At 43.0% G+C, this 16712-nt stretch overlaps 1 protein-coding gene across 1 annotated transcript in view; it reads left to right on the forward strand.

Moving 5' to 3' along the window:
- The window catches only part of LOC308326256 (voltage-dependent R-type calcium channel subunit alpha-1E-like), a gene marked incomplete at its 3' end in the record, with an annotated part of 70112 nt that overhangs the window by 11038 nt on the left and 42362 nt on the right, over nucleotides 1-16712 (forward strand). Inside the window, exons 3-5 of the mRNA XM_080779063.1 lie at nucleotides 628-733; nucleotides 1185-1324; nucleotides 16095-16198. Of these exons, the coding sequence (XP_080635189.1) occupies nucleotides 628-733; nucleotides 1185-1324; nucleotides 16095-16198 (350 nt within the window). The remainder of the gene's footprint in view (nucleotides 1-627; nucleotides 734-1184; nucleotides 1325-16094; nucleotides 16199-16712) is intronic.

A 16712-nucleotide genomic window follows, 5' to 3' on the forward strand; every position in this document is an offset into this window, starting at 1 on the left:
GTGTAACTCCTTCACCACATCACTCCATTACCCCAGTTCTCTCTCTCACACGTCACTCTTTCACCCCATCACTGCATCACTCCCTCACTCAATCACTCCCTCACTCCAGCACTCTCTTGTTCTCCTTACATAAAGCACTTTTAAAAGCCAAGGTTGCCATGGATACTGCATTCCCTCTAACAGTCTAACAGATTGCTTCCAATGCCAGGAAATACAAGCCATTCCATAATTCTCCCATCGCTTAAATCATCCATCCATCTAATTGTCTTTCTGTGTCCTTGTTTCCTCGTGCTTCCATTGCGTGAAGAATTACTGTAATGGAAACCATATACAGTGTAGTGCACAGTAAGAGAAGTGTGTCATTGTCATGTCATGTGTGTGCGTCATGTGATTCTTGAAACGCTAATGAAAACTGACCAAAAAAAAAACACAACTTATAAGGCAGCATACGTTGCATACGTTGTTTCCATCTCTACTCATTCCAACAAGTAATCATCATAATCAGTTCTCTAGGTCTGGGCATTTGTCAAAAATAATGTTCTCACATAATAATGTGTATAGCACCAATCTACAGTATGTGTTTTGCCCTTTTGACAAAAGTGCTTTCCTTAACTTTGTGGCCCATACACCATTTGAATACATGATCCTGGCCACCATCACAGCGAACTGCGTTGTCCTGGCCCTGGAGCAGCACCTCCCCGGAGAGGATAAAACACCCATGGCCAAGAGATTGGTGAGGACCCAGTCTGTCTTTGTCCACATTCCTTACAGCTGACTTATAGGCTACTTCGTCGTACGACAGTGTCGGCATTCCAAAAAGATCGATCTACAAGCTCGCAACACATTGCAATCCAACGTGTTGTAAGCTTGTAGATACAAGCTATACCAGTGGTTCCCAAAGTGGGGTCCGGGGACCCCCAGGGGTACTTGAGGGAGTTCTAGGGTCGGACCCAGCTAATTGATAATTTGCAACCAAATGGACCCTTATGGGTCTGTAACTCAGACCCACTCTCAGAGTTAAATTTACAGTGGTTTTACAATATAAATTGGGGTCCCAGAGATAGAAATGCCATTACATCAGGGGTCCGTGGTATAATGTGTGTGAAACTGGAGGTCCATGAAATTAATGTGTTTCGGAATGTGCTAGCCGTAAAAATCCTGTCGTGTGCATGTCACCCTTGCAGGAGAAGACGGAGCCATATTTCGTTGGAATCTTCTGCTTTGAAGCAGGGATCAAACTGTTGGCCCTGGGGTTTGTGTTCCATAAAGGCTCGTACCTGAGGAACGGCTGGAATGTTATGGACTTCATAGTAGTCTGCAGCGGGTGAGTGATACACATTGTATAATCCCAGAGTTCATTTCAATCTGAGAGTATACAAAGGGACCCTTCACTGTGAAGCCTGCATCTTGTCTAGCCTATTTTTTGTTGAAATGGATATTTGGACGAGACCTACAATATTGGTGCATTATAGTGTGTGGTTCTTCTGCTTCTATCAATTACATGGTATGTTTTTCTTTCTTTTTCGAGTGGTGCTATAGCCACTCCTATGCGGAGCTACAGTATGTGTGTGTATGTCTGTATGCATGAAGTGAATGGCAAATCGAGTGGCAAAGTGACTTGGCAAAGTGAGTTTAACGTTTAATGCAATCAGATAGGCATTTTCTGTTTGGATGTATGGTCTGGCAAGGCCAGAAAGTAGTTTTTTGCAACTTACATAGTAGGCGTTCCTGCATAACGTCCGGGTATGATGATGATGATGTCACGCGCATAGCATACCCTCTATTCCGAGGACCAGTCCCGACAGAACCCTTTGAGTTGTCCCAACAGAGAAAACCTATATCCGTCTTGTACCGGAGACAGCCTAAAGAAAGAAGCTTTTCAGGCCATTCTCATTAGTGGTTGATTGTATTACAACTCTTAGTACACCTGTGACCTGCTGTACAAGAATAATAAAAACACCCTTGGTGTTATATGCATTCAAAGTGTGGACACTGGGCAGTTTCCTAGAAGTCAGTATGTTTTTGAGTGGTGCAACCACTCCCTTACAGAGCTATGTGTGTGGGTGGCTATACATGTGTGGGTGGGTGTGTGCGTCTGAGCACGAAAACAGCAATGGTTGTTTTTCACCACCTGTGCGCAACCTAACACAAACACAAACACACACACACACACACACACACACACACACACACACACACACACACACACACACACACACACACACACACACACACACACACACACACACACACATATATTAACTGTATATATGGTGATTTCGGGTGTGCCAGTACAGTTCAGTGACAGTACAGTAGAAGAGGGTACAGTAGAGGGACCCCCACACTGTAACTCTGTCATTTCTCAACCGTTTCGGACGCGGACGCGGCTTGTCGGAATCGGGCCGGCACCCTGGGTGCGTTCCTGTGGGTCTGGAACACACACACACACACACACACACACACACACACACACACACACACACACAGAGTTGCCCCACTCACTTCACACGGGTGTATGTTTAGTCACATTATCACATAAGAGTATAGTGGCATAAGATGAAGCCCTTGTTCACACAACCGAAGCTGCTATCGATGCTAAGTGTTTAAAATGTTCCCCCTCTTTATTATGACAGGGATGGTAGAGATATATAGGAAATGAAAGGCAGAGAGAGAGGGGGTAAAAGGACATGCTACACATGTCTCAGCTGGTATTATAATAATATGTGACGTACAATCTGACGCTTTGTAATGCTTGGTTTGTAATTATACTTGCGATATACCGCGTCGGGAGTATGGAGATCTGCTCATTTGGGCACATGGGCACAGGTGTGCAACCAAGTATAGCTCAGTGTTAAATTCAGTGTTGTAAAGTAACTACTGTAAGTACATTTACTGTAAGTAGGCTACTGTACTTTTGAGGTTTTTGTACTTTACTTGAGTATGTCACATTTTCAGTACTTTTACTTCTACTCCACTACATTTCAAAGGCAAATATTGTACTTTTACTCCACTACAATTATTATTGTTACTTTGTACATTTTTATTATTATTACAAAACATACATTAACCACTTCAGCCCTATATACATTTTGGCCATTTGAAAATACATTCGAAAACTTGAAATGGGACCTTCCGCATAATGAATAAATGACTACTAATGAATTCTGGACTACTTCTACTAACGGAGCATTTCTACATTGTTGTATTGATACCTTTACTTAAGTAAAATGTTTGAGTACTTTTTTTTCCCACCACTGGCTAAATTCCACAGCTTTTGCATCATCTGGCTGATGTCAGCATAGAGCACGCTGTGTGCAAGCGCATTCAGCCATTGAAACCACACAGCCGACGCATGGAGAAAATGTGTATTTCCATGGCATAGCCATGTCTTTCGCAGCCAGCAGATAGGTGGGTGGATAAGTGGATTGGCAGTTGTGTCTAAAACCTGCTTCAGTATCGCCCCCGGGACCTCTGTGAATTAACACATTCTGTTCGGGAACCCCTTTTGGTGTTTCAAGCATTACGTTATACTTTAGCTATTGGAAAATAGCAGATCTACAAGCTCATAGCGTGCCACTGAGTGTCGCGCTACGAGCTTGTACACATCAACCCTTGTGTCCCTCTTCTGGGTCGAACGATCAGCCAAAATAGCCAGGTTGAAAGGGGATGTACACGTTGGGGTGCCAACGGACCGGCATGCAGTCGAACATGCGCCGCTCTCGTGCTTGCGTAGGTCTGCTATTTTTGAAAAATCGTGAAAATGTGGCGCAAATCTTTGAATATATTCTTTCACAATGAACATTTTAACTCATACCCTTGCTTCTGGAGGGTCCCTGAAACTACATTTTGTAGAATCTGGTCTCAGGTCGGAATGGGTTAAAACGTGAATGCAGCCTGAGGATTCTATGCAAAAGGGAAAGAGACAGGATGAGTATAGCTGCTGGGGAGAACGAGAGGAGAGAGAAAGGCAGAAAAGGCAGCGAGAGAAAATGGGCTGAGGGAGAAAGGAGATGGAGGCAGATGACAGTAAACATAACAAGGCTTTTCTTTTGTTCCTCTTAGGCGCTATAGTATAATATATGCATAATATATGCTTAGAATACTGTAAATGTTTTTTTGTCACGCAGAAGCTAATCATTATTAACTTGATTGTGTGTACTGCATACAGTATGGCTATAAGCGTACATTCAGGGAAGATTGCTGTTGGCATGTTGACATCTCCTCTCACCCTGACTCCCACATCTCTCTCACTCTCTCTCTCTCTCTCACTCTCTCACAGTTTTTCTCCTTCCTGTTTTTTTCCTCTGCCTTCTCTGAGTCGGACTCTCCTCTCTCTCTCTCTCTCTCTCTCTCTCTCTCTCTCTCTCTCTCTCTGTCTCTCTGTCTCTTCCTCTGAGAGAATGCTCTTACATAAAAGGGACTCTAGCATCGTTTTGACAGAGCATTTAGCAGAGGCCCAAGGTGAACGGCTGTTGCAGCGTTTTGTGACAGGTTTTCGTTGTAACCCACTGGGTCACAATGTTTACTAGCATTAATGAGGGCACAACTGACTGACCTACCTTTTTAAAATCAGGCGCAGATGCTAGTCAGTAGTCACAAGTCCACTGCCTGTAGCTTGTAAGGTAACGATGTTAACAAGGTTCTTGTGTAATCCAGAGTGCCACTGTGGAAACAGTATGCACAGTATGTACTAAGTACTAAGAGAGTTAACAAACTACATTTGAAAATGTCAAGTGATCCCTTGAAGCAGCTTATATAAGAGTCACTGATAAATGTAAAACATTGCTAAATTCAAATATTTAACCCATTTTGGGTGGGAATCCCTTTTTTTTACCCTTGTTATACTTTAGCTATTGAAAAATAGCAGATCTACAAGCTCATAGCTTGACCTACAAGCTTCGAGCTTGTAGGTCTGCTATTTGTTTTTAAATCGTGAAAATGTGACGCAAATCAACATATTCTTTCAGAGTGAACGTTTTTAACTCATATCTTTGCTTCTGGGTGGGGGGGGGGGGGTCCCTGGAACAACATATTTTCAGATGGGGGTCGGCCGCCAATTTCATATATTTTTGGGGGTCCTTGAGATGAAAATGTTTAAGAACCACTGACCTAGAAACATGGGTTTCTCACGTCCTCGGGTCGAAATGGGTTAAGTTACTCTGCGATTCCTCCCGTGTGTCTGAAGTCCAGAGAGAGACGGCAGACGTGCTGGAAGCAACGCCACTGCTATACCAGTCAGTCACAGTGTTCACAGAGTTCAGGCAGTTCATATCTCGACTGGCATTGCCTGGCAAGAGTCAAAGAGTGCACGCTGCTTTCAGTTCCCTACTGGGAGCTTTAACTCAAACACCGTTTGGTGTGCGTGTTTGTGCGTGCGTGCGTGCGTGCGTGCGTGTGAAAGAGAGAGAGAGAGAGAGAGAGAGAGAGAGAGAGTGTGCACTGTAATGTGTGCATCCATTTGGCCAAAGGAGAGACATGCAATAGTCACCACATTAACTTAAGGATGATATCACTATAGGAAAGACCAAGCATTAGACATAACATAGGTTTAGGGGTTGTTGTTTATTGAATAAACTTATGGTATGGTCATTTATGGGACGTGCGGCATAAACGGCCAAGGATGCAGAGTGATGGAAACTATGTGCTTGGCACAGGGTGGAGTTGCCAGAGGCTGGTTGGATTTGTGTTTGGTTGTCTTCTGCTTGGTCCAACCTCCCGAACCTCAGTTGTTTCAACTCCCTTTATACTTTATACCAGAAATGGCCGATCTACAAGTTTTCACGGCTCCTCCTGTCTACATGTCGAAGTGTCCTTGGGCAAGACACTGAACCCCACATTGCCTCCGGTAGGTCGGGAGTGGCTTATTATCGGTATCAGCCGGTAACACGCAGGAGTCTATCCCCGTTACAATGTGCTAGACCCCTGGTTTTAAAAGGATCCCTGGCTAATGAGACAAATATGCCGTAAAACATTATACTTGCCCCTCTACAACTAAAATTACAAAATAAAAACAACATCAGTATTTAATTTCTTTCATAAATAGAGAATCTTTCACTCAGTATGGCCCAATTCCAATCCACTCCCTTGCTGACTCAATGAGCCCTCACAGACTTCGCTGTGCGTTCATGTGAAGTCTGCGAGGGCTTGAGGGATGTCCCCTTTGATCGGGTAAGTCAGTGAGGGCTCAGCCCCGCCCCTTTATGCACCCTTTCTGAAAGTCAGCATCGATGTTTACTTTGGCTGACGTTGGCAAAGAAATTACCCACAGTTCATGGCGTTACCATGAAGATTGAGAGGAATCCTCCGAACGTCAATCATTGAAGTATGCAAATTGATGATGTATCGCGGTTAGAATGTCAACAAAAAATAGTGCTTTCTCACTGTTCTCAAAGGGAGACGGAATGGAAGGATAGGCTAGATATCTAATAACAATAATAATAACTGAAACTGAAACATATGAAGAGAAATGACTAATGAGCAAAGTAAAAGAATATGGAAATGCAAATGTATAATGATTAAATTGCTGAAACAACAGAGCTTCTTAATACGGCACAGTTGAGAAGCAGGAGTTTTAACTATTAATCTGGTGTCGATGAGGTCAGATGTAGAGTTGCTGGCCGGCTCCATATATGCAGATCTAGTATGTCAAACCATGTATGGCTATCCAGGGTTTGATGAGGTCAGTGTCGTGACCTTCATATTCATATATGGAGATCCAGGTGATGATAGTCAGCTCCACGTCTGGAGATCCATGTGTTGTACCAACTTGGTTCATTTGCAAGTCTGATTCGCGTCGCGGCAACCACACTGGTTATCACGAGACCGTCACGACGATGCCCATATATGGATCTTTTTGTTGCTTTTATTATTGACATTCCCATATATGGAGAAGGGCCCCATGGCGATGACTACATACAGTATATGCCCATATATATTGAGATCCCTGATGATGTCACGTGTTGTCAAGTGACGTCACGTGATGTCATGAGGCATGACCATATATGGAGGCGTGGGGTGACTAACGAACGGACGGGACGGACTGATGTGGAAGTGCATGTTTTCATAGTAAATGCGACGTACGGTCACAAATAAAAGACTATATGTACAGAGGGAAGAAATTGGGGTAAAGATACCTTTCTAAGGGAGAAATGGTCATTACCTCCCCCTTTGGCCTCCTGAAAGGTGGATTTTCAGGGCTGTTTCAAAAGAGGGCAGTGATCCACATTATACACACAGGTCTGTATATTAATATCCATAGTAACATCTTGCCTTGTCTTGAAATATGTCACTGTGCCGCTTAACCCATTTTGACCTGAGATCAGATTCTAAAAATGTCTTCTACCCACCCTGACAGTTTTCTGAAAAAGCTAGGTTTCCGTGTCAGTCGTTCTTCGATTTTTCAAAAATAGCAGACCTACAAGCTCGTAGCGCGCCACTCGGTGGCGCACTATGAGCTTGTAGATCTGCTATTTTTCAATAGCTAAAGCATATAACGTAACGCTAACACCAAAAGGGGTTCCCGCCCCAAAATGGAGGGCAGTGACCTCCACATTATACACACAGGTCTGTATATTAATATCCATAGTAACATCTTGCCTTGTCTTGAAATATGTCACTGTGCCGCTTAAAATGAACCTGCTCATACAACTAGAGCAGTGGTTTTCAGCCGGTGATCAGGGGACCACCAGTGGTCCTTGAGAGGGTTCCAGGTGGTCCCCAGCTGAACGAGAGTCCGTAACCGAGTCTGTAAATGGGACCCTAATTAGATATTTAACTCTTCAGGGTCCATTTGGTTTCATTTTACATTCTCAAGAGTTAAAAGTATTGTTAAGCATCTGTATTACTTAATTTACAAGAAGTCTACACACAATTTGAAGAATTGTTATTTTGATCAATGTTTGCCTGTTATCTCTCCTAATCAACATCAATACAGCATGGAATTGTGGACAAAATCTCATTCAATGATAACACAAATATTCTAAGTTTTGTGTCTGAGAGGCTAAATGTCATCAAATGGTGGTCCGTGGGTCAAATGCCGAATAAATAATGGACCTTGATATGAAAATAATATTTTTTTTTTTCGTATACCACTTACAGTATATCTGACACATTTTCTCGTCTGTCTGTCTGTCTGTCTGTCTGTCTGTCTGTCTGTCTGTCTGTCTGTCTGTCTGTCTGTCTGTCTGTCTGTCTGTCTGTCTGTCTGTCTGTCTGTCTGTCTGTCTGTCTGTCTGTCTCCATTTGTCTATCTCTCTCTCTCTATTTGTCTCTCTGTCTCTCTCTCTCTCTCTCTCTCTCTCTCTCTCTCTCTCTCTCTCTCTCTCTCTCTCTCTCTCTCTCTCTCTATTTGTCTCTCTCTCTCCTGGCACAGCAGAAGTAAGTCAGACTTAAAAGAAACAGTGCACATGTGTCACAGGGGCCGGCTGGGAATCAAAACAAGGCCACTGGGCCAACGCTGGCGGCATTCATTCCATTTAGAAATTAATGACTCGCTGGAAGGTAATCTGTTGGGACGCCGAGCTCAATTAAAAATGTTAATCTGAGTGAGAAGTGTGTATAGCGACAAACACAACCAAGTTAGAATGAAAACCAAATCTGATTTACTGGGATTCCTAAAATGGTCACTACATCCTCCGGCAAACCTCATAGATGTGACGTCTTGGATCAACATAGATATTTGGTCTCCCAAAGTGCGGGCAGACACCTTGTACTGCAGTTCTGGGACAAGGAAAGGGACCGTGAGCCAACCATACCAATTAAACCTCACCCTTATGGGTCTGTAACTCAGAGAGTGTACAAATGGAACCAAATGGATTAGTGTTAGTCTAGTTTTAGTTGACTCAATATCACAAGATTTTAGTCGACTAAATCTACAGTTGATTTAGTCGACTGTATTTTGTCGGGCCTTGATGCCGTCGTAATGACTGTTTTTACACTTGCTGCAAATAGCAGATCTACAAGCTCACAACGCGTCGCAGCTAAGTGTAAAATGACTTATACTTATAAAGACCATTCTTTGTATATCTAAATGACTGCAGGTGCGCTCCGCTACACTGGCTCTGCCACGTAACAGCATGTATAGTATACACTGACAGGATTGATATCGGCTGCCTCTAAACTAAAATAAAAACACCTTAAATATTTTATTTCTGTCATAAAAAGATAATCTTTCACTCAATAGGGACTGCTCCTGTCGCAAGTTGATGATGACATAATTATGTCCGTGTGTGGACCTCACATGGAATGTATGGAATGAACGTGCTAATAAAATAAAAACGTAATACTTCCTAAGGTTAATATGAGCATCAAAGCGTTTTTTAGGGTTGGTGTTTTTATTAATTTTATTTTAGTTGTAGAGGGCAATAATAATGTTTTAAGGCATATTTAAAACAGCCAGGGTTCCTTTTAAATCTTCAATTCATCGGTCTGCACGCCAATCTCCTCCCCAAAATAGGTACTTGAAAGTCTTCTACCAATGCCACAGACCCCCCAAATAATTATAGAAATTCAATTAATAGCTCATATTACTAGAACTCTTCCCCACGGTGGGGATAGTGTCAAGAATTTTATAGGAAGGCAGTGTTGGTCTCATTTCTAATCTTGCCATTATTCATAATTGAACTGGATAAACAGCTGGTTTATCGGTTCCAAGTTAGTTGTCATAGGTAGGACACTGATTTCGTAAATCCAGAAATACTGTCTGAATTTAAAATGTGTAGCACATTAAGAGTCCATTAGTATACATTTAGGCCAGCTAGGGTCTATGCGTCTGATAATATTATTGACTGCTAAATGTTTTATTTTTGTGGTCAAAATAGATATTTTACAACATTTCTCACCACAAGCCAGCATGGTGATGGCCCCTGCCCTGGACTAATCCCAAATAAATGCCTCTTTTGCATATGCCCAAACAATGTAGTATTATTATGATATCACAGTTTGTTTTGCAAGCTGCCCAAAGCATGTTGTTGTACAGTTGTTGTATGTGTAGTCATTATCATTAGCATGTTAATTCCACGTTTTAACAATGTTTGAGCTGTTCATTACTGTGTGCTCAGAACATGATGCTGGGTGTGTTTTTTTTCCCATTGTGTTCTTGGTGTAGGTGTAGGTGTGTGGGAGAGATTGACGCATTCTGGGCATGCATGTATGAATTCATTTTGTTACAATAATGTGCAACAGCACAACAGTGAGTGATACCCTCGAAGTCAGGAAGAAATCGGTCTCTGTGTGCTGCTTGAATGCAGGTAGTCATTGTATAATGAATATTAAATATTGAATGTAGGTACTAGATACATATAGACTGCAATTGAGACTACTGATGTCAATTGGACTTTGTTGTTTCTGTACGTACTGTGTGTGTGTGTGTGTGTGTGTGTGTGTGTGTGTGTGTGTGTGTGTGTGTGCGTGTGCGTGTGCGTGTGCGTGTGTGTGTGTGTGTGTGTCATGTGTGTACAGTGTGTGTGTCACATTGCGCGTGTGTGTGTGTGTGTGTGTGTGTGTGTGTGTGTGTGTGTGTGTGTGTGTGCGTGTGTGTGTGTGTGTGTGTGTGTGTGTGTGTGTGTGTGTATGTGTGTGTGTGCGTGCGCGCGTGCGTGCGTGCATTTTGTATTGTGGTGTCTGCTATAATTGGTGAGTGACATGCCTACTGTACCTTGAAAGCTCATGCCATGATTTTATAAGTGTAACTCCAATGCACTTATAATTATTTGTGCCCATGTATGCATCTCCTTTGTGAGTGCGTGCGTGCGTGCGTGCATGCGTGCGTGTGTGTTAGTGTGCTAGACTACCACAAGGCAGATACAGTATATACTATACTGTATACTGTATACTGTAAAATTCTAAAGAGCTGCTTGTTTGCTTGTAGCCTGACTCAACCGCTGAAGCCCTGAATTTCTAGCCACCGCCATTAAAAAACATGTTCTGGCGGAAGTGAAACGAAATGAAAATTGTGTCAGGCTAGCTTTGCTTGTACAAGCAAACCTAGGCTAGCCTGACACAATTTTCATTTCATTTTACAGTAGTGTACACTACTCCTACTGTATATGCCTGAAAGTGTTTGATGGCCTTTGCTGCAGACTCCCACACCTATCCCTGCAGGAAGTTAACATTTTTATGAAAATAAATAAAACAGTATGAGTTTTGGTGATATAGCTGAGAGCAGACTTGTAGAGATTTAGCTTTTGGTGACTAGTTTTTTAATTTTGGTGTGGTGTATAAGTAAGGTTTTCAAAAAGCTGTGCAAACGCGTTGGGCGCGCCCCCTCCTAGTGGTCTGTTTGCACAGACTCAAATATTAGATACATATAGGTATATGCAGTGATGTATAGGTTAGGTTTTCAATGTAATGAGTCCCGGTATGCACTATGCAGGGATGGATTTTGGGGTTTCATACCGACGTATCTAATAGTGGTTACTGGTTTCATTCGTCGACCCCTCTTGCGTATAAACAGTACAGTCAATTCAAGTTGGTATGGGGTACCCCCGTCGTCGGCCATATTATCCATCTCGCCCTCGCTATTTTCCACCGAAAGACGTGCTGTGATTGGCCAGTAGTCATTTGAGTGGCAGCAGCAGCGTGCCTTCAGCACTTCCGCTTGACCTCCACCTTACGCTGGAGACTCTTGTCTCCAACGAACTGCAGCGGCCAATGAGGCATCTATTTAAATAATATATATATCTACAGTATGAGTGGGTTCCATCCCAGTGCTGGTCTAAACCACTACATCTGCATTGGATTACCCAATGAACAACTGTGTCTATGCAAATGGATAATGTACAGTACATACGTATAGTCAATTGAGGGGGGAAAAAGCAATCTATTTTGACTGGAATATCAAAGTGGAATGAAAATTGCATCCACACTATGACAACTGTGTTGTGTATTTGCCAATACAATGGTATGGGGTTTTGAGGCACTATATCTTGAAGAATTTCAGAAATGCATCCAATTAAGCGATTGAGGAAAAACTGTAACAAAGGTTTAACACCTTTTCTTACCAATGAAGGTGTGCTTGTAGTTTAATTTTTCATGTCATATCTGACTTCTTTATGCAGGCTGAAAAGATGTGCAGTAAAATCCAGAGTGTTAACAACTTGAACCCTAGCGTCCATATGCTGGACAGGCCATCATAATTCATTTGGCAAAGAATAGCAGATCTACAAGCTCACAACCATGTTGCGTAGATTTGGTGTAGATGGGGGGAAAAAAGGAGGGGGCCAAGTATAGACCAGTTAGGGGTCTATAGAATCGACAAAGTACACAGGGTTTAAGTGGTTACATTGAAACTCAAGGATTTCACTGTGTGTTGATTCCTCCCTTCTTGGTTGAATGTTGTTTTTCGATGTCTGTGTGTAGGTGGAGAGATATCAGTGAGTGAGTGGGCAGATGTGAGTACAGAAGGCTGCTAGGTGCATGTGGATTTGTTGTCCTTTATCTCTGTTAAAACTAAGAGTCTGTTTAGCTAATTACATAAGTTTCTCACTCTCTTGCTCACCCACTCACTCCGGACCAGCAGTATGCTACAGAGCAGACATGATCAGTTTATCTTTCAGCTATTTTGTTTAGTGTACACAAATAATCATCTCCAAACCTGTGTGACTGTTAGTTTTGTTACTGGGTTGCCCTTTGTCTGCTATGTGTTCTTGTCTTGTCGCTGCTGTGTTTTACATCATTGTAAATGTAGATGCAGCTTTTTTAACATGAATGAGCTGCCGCCCTAATTGTTGCAGTTTTTCCTCAATCGCTTCACTTGGATGCTTTTCCTCATCCCCCCCAAACTCTTTTAAGTGCATTTTCATAACACTACTATACCATCCGTACAAAAGAAACTACAACAATTAAAATGCTAACCAAAATGTGCAAAAGGACACTACGGCCAAGACATGGGGCGCAGTTGAGTAGAGGGGTACAACTGTCCACCTTCACTTGTGGTAGTTAAAATGTGTATAACTAACCTGTAGTTTGTCTGGTGTTTCTGAGCACAAAAACTATTTACATTTATTATGCTATAGCTCCCAGCATGGCGTTATATGGCTGATGGCAATGGACACTTGTCCTATGCAATCATAGGTCTTTCAGAAATGTCATCTACCATGTTGAATGGATTATAATTGTGCGTGCATTTGAACTCACAATAATGCACTCTCTAAATAGTGCGAAAATATCTGAGGCTGGTCTAAATCGAAATAGTTTTTTTTTTTTAAAGTTTTTTTTAAACTGTGCATGCCTAAGATTGCATTGTGCCAGACCATACCTAATTTTAAGACCAACAACACCCATCAGCGCACAGAAGTACATTCCGTAACCTCTTGCATGGCCGTAACTGACCGACTTGCTCCTGTGGAGTGGAATTGACAGCATGCTTTCTCTGTTACTTTTGTGTACAATTGTGTGAAGGGAAGTTCCTTACACCAAGCAAGCACCCTTCATGATGGCCATGGCAGGGGTCATCACAGTCTTTTCTCTTCCTAAAGTGCCCTTTGATTGCTTTGAACTTTTCATTGGCTACAGACTGGCAGTGCGCTCACCCACCTTCCAAAACTGCTGTGCTAGTTGCTATTGTTGTTTTCTTGCCTACCACCGACTATTCTATGCCTATAGAAACACCACTGCACATCTATTCTCTAAAACTGTGCAGAGCTGGGGTGCCGGGACGGCCAGAAACGCCACTGACGGGGCACGGTGGCACAGTCGGTATAGTGCTGTCGCCTCACAGCTAGAAGGTCCTGGGTTCGATTCCCGCTGGGGACACTGGGCGCGTGTTCTCTCCTCCGCGTCATCAGTGCCCATACCCGAGGCGGGGTTGGCGAAAAGGCCTTTCTGTGTGGAGTTTGCATGTTCTCCTACCTTCACAAAAAACATGCAGTGATATCTGCCTCCCCCTGGCCAGCCAGGGCGCCTGATGGAGGGGAAAGGAACTGGTTGGAAAGGAACTGGTTGGAATAATGTGTTCCTTCCACACTCTACGTCCAACCAGGGAAGCTCCCCCCGTCAGGTGAAAAGAAGCGGCTTGGACACTCATGCATTGAAAGGAAGCACGAGGTCAGTCCGTTGCTCTCCCCAGGTTGGCGGAGGGAGTGTAGAGCCCAGGATTGCAGTAGATAATTGACACTGGGTGAAAACAAAAAAAGAGAAACGCCACTGACTGTGCCGCATGGTCCAAGTCTATTCCATTTTGGGGATTTCAATAATGGGGTCTTATTAGTGCAGTTAGTGCTTTCATGCCACATTACATGAACAGAATACCAAACATTAAAAAAAAAAAAGTTTCCTTTTTTCTCCCTTTAATCAAACATTTGCCACAGACATGGACAAAAAGATTCATTCAAGCATTTCAAGAAAAATTGTAATGGGACATAAATGAACAAGACATAACAGGATGGCTTCTATGAGGCCAGCATTGAGCTAGACTAGATTATCCCTGCCCACTCCTTTCAATGAAGGCCGCTCACCCAGCACACACTGCCCTTCTTACGGGTCTAGGCCAATGGGTTTGATGTAGCGATGCAGCCATATGGACATTCTTGGCCATGTTTAAAATAACAACGTAGTCGATAGCCGATGCTGATAGAGACATTTGTTTATTTGGTTTTTGGTGTTATTATTATTACCCGCTTTTTGTGCAGAAACAAAATAAATCATCATAGTAAGAAATTACTAGAAGAATCTACAACTTGGTAGGCTGCAGATGACATAAGATATGCAGTGATGTAAATAGGTTTTCAATGTAATGAGTCCCGGGATGCAGGGATGGTCTTTTAGATGAGTCCCAGGGACACTTCATGAGTCCCACTTCAACAACGTTTTCCAAGTTTTCCAGAACGGCCTGTTAGAGCGCCACCAGGAGGCCGACTTTTGAAAAACACATGTTTTCATATTACTCCAACAGATTCTGTCCAAAAATCCCACAAATCGTTACACACTATCTCTATAGAGCGCCGCAGTCCCTCCCCCTTTCAGAAAAACGAGTGGCCCAGGAAATGAAAACCCAATGCATTCTCCCATCGGCACTTCTTATTTAATTTATTTAAAGACACCGCGGACAAAGCCAACTCGGATCGTGACAAATCATGACAATGAACACAATGTTTTGGGCCGATCAAATCATTAGAAAGAAGAAAAGAAAGTCAGGAGACAACACTATTTGTTTTGTTTATCGTCTTATAAATTATTTGATCGGCCCAAAACATTGTGTTCATTGTCATGATTTGTCACGATCCGAGTTGGCTTTGTCCGCGGCGTAACCGTCTTTAAATAAATTAAATAAGAAGTGCTGATGGGAGAATGCATTGGGTTTCCATATCCTGGGCCACTCGTTTTTCTGAAAGGGGGAGGGACTGCGGTGCTCTATAGTCATGTGTTCAAGACGGATTTCATATTCCATCCCATTGGCTTTCAAAGTTTGCAGGATTGGCCCTGTTTTGAACAAAAAGCCTCATGAACGCAGCGTGTAAATTTACGTGAAATCTTTCACAGACTTTCCTACTAGGCTGAGGAATATATCCCATCCTTTTCACATTGGCCTGTTATAGCGCCACCCAACAGGTGGACTTTTGCAAAAACCCATTTCTGGAACAAAATGCCTCAAATCATCCAATTGCCATCCAAGGCGTAAGAAGAAATGGCACCCTTTTCCCATTGGCCTATTATAGTGCCACCAGGAGGCCACAACCTGACCTGCCCTGAGACCTGTGCCCCCGGGGGGCACTTTATCTCGTTTGTCATCGTTTACCTTAATTTGCAGATACCGACATTGACCGACAACGGCAAATATCGTCCGATACTGATATATCGGTTCATCCTTAGTTTGATGACATCATTGGCCCATAATTATGGGCACTGGTGTCCTTTATGCATCGTGAACTACCTCCATGTGCAAGTCGGTGTGTTGAACACTGTTGTGTTGGTCTTCATGGTGGCCACTGGTATGATGTCGGCCCATAGGAGTCACGCTGTAAAAAGAGAGGTTGACAGTCTCTCTCCCCACTGTACAGTGAAATGTTTGGATGGAAATGTGTGGGTGTGTGTATGCTTCTGTGTGTGTGTGTGTGTCTGTGTGTGTGTGTGTGTGCACGTGGTCTGCTATCCTTCAGGATTCTGGCCACTGCTGGTGCTCACATGAACATCCCAGTCGACCTGCGGACCCTGAGGGCAGTGAGGGTCCTCAGACCTCTTAAACTGGTCTCCGGAATCCCCAGTGAGTCATGCTGCTTTCCTCTATCTCATGTAACTATTGTCTATTACAGTGGTTCTTAAACCTTTTCAGAGAGACAAAGTTACAGACCCGTAAGGGTTCTTTTGGAACCCCGTGAGGGACCCTCGACCAGTGTTGTTTTTGTCGACTAAAGCTAAGACGAAGAATATTCACCGACTACCTTTTTTCACTGACGAAAACTAAATGGAAACGAAATGAAGACTAAGCTATGATGACTAAAACTAAGACTAAATATACTGACAATTTCGTCAACAGCTAAAAACTAGACTAAAGGGCTAGGAAGAGGACTAGTGGACAAGAGATCCAGTATAAGTCATTTTACACTTGGTCGCATGCTGAAAATAGCAGATCTACAAGTTCACAACACGTCGCCGCGTTGTGAGCTTGTATATCGGCTATTTTCAGCAAGCGTAAAATCAACTGTAGATTTAGTCGACTAAAATCTTATGACATTTAGTCGACTAAAACTAGACTAACACTAAAACATTCCAGGTGA

This window comes from Protomyctophum bolini, assembly GCF_963924005.1.
Source record: "Protomyctophum bolini genome assembly, chromosome: 12".
Classification (NCBI taxonomy): Eukaryota; Metazoa; Chordata; class Actinopteri; order Myctophiformes; family Myctophidae; genus Protomyctophum; species Protomyctophum bolini.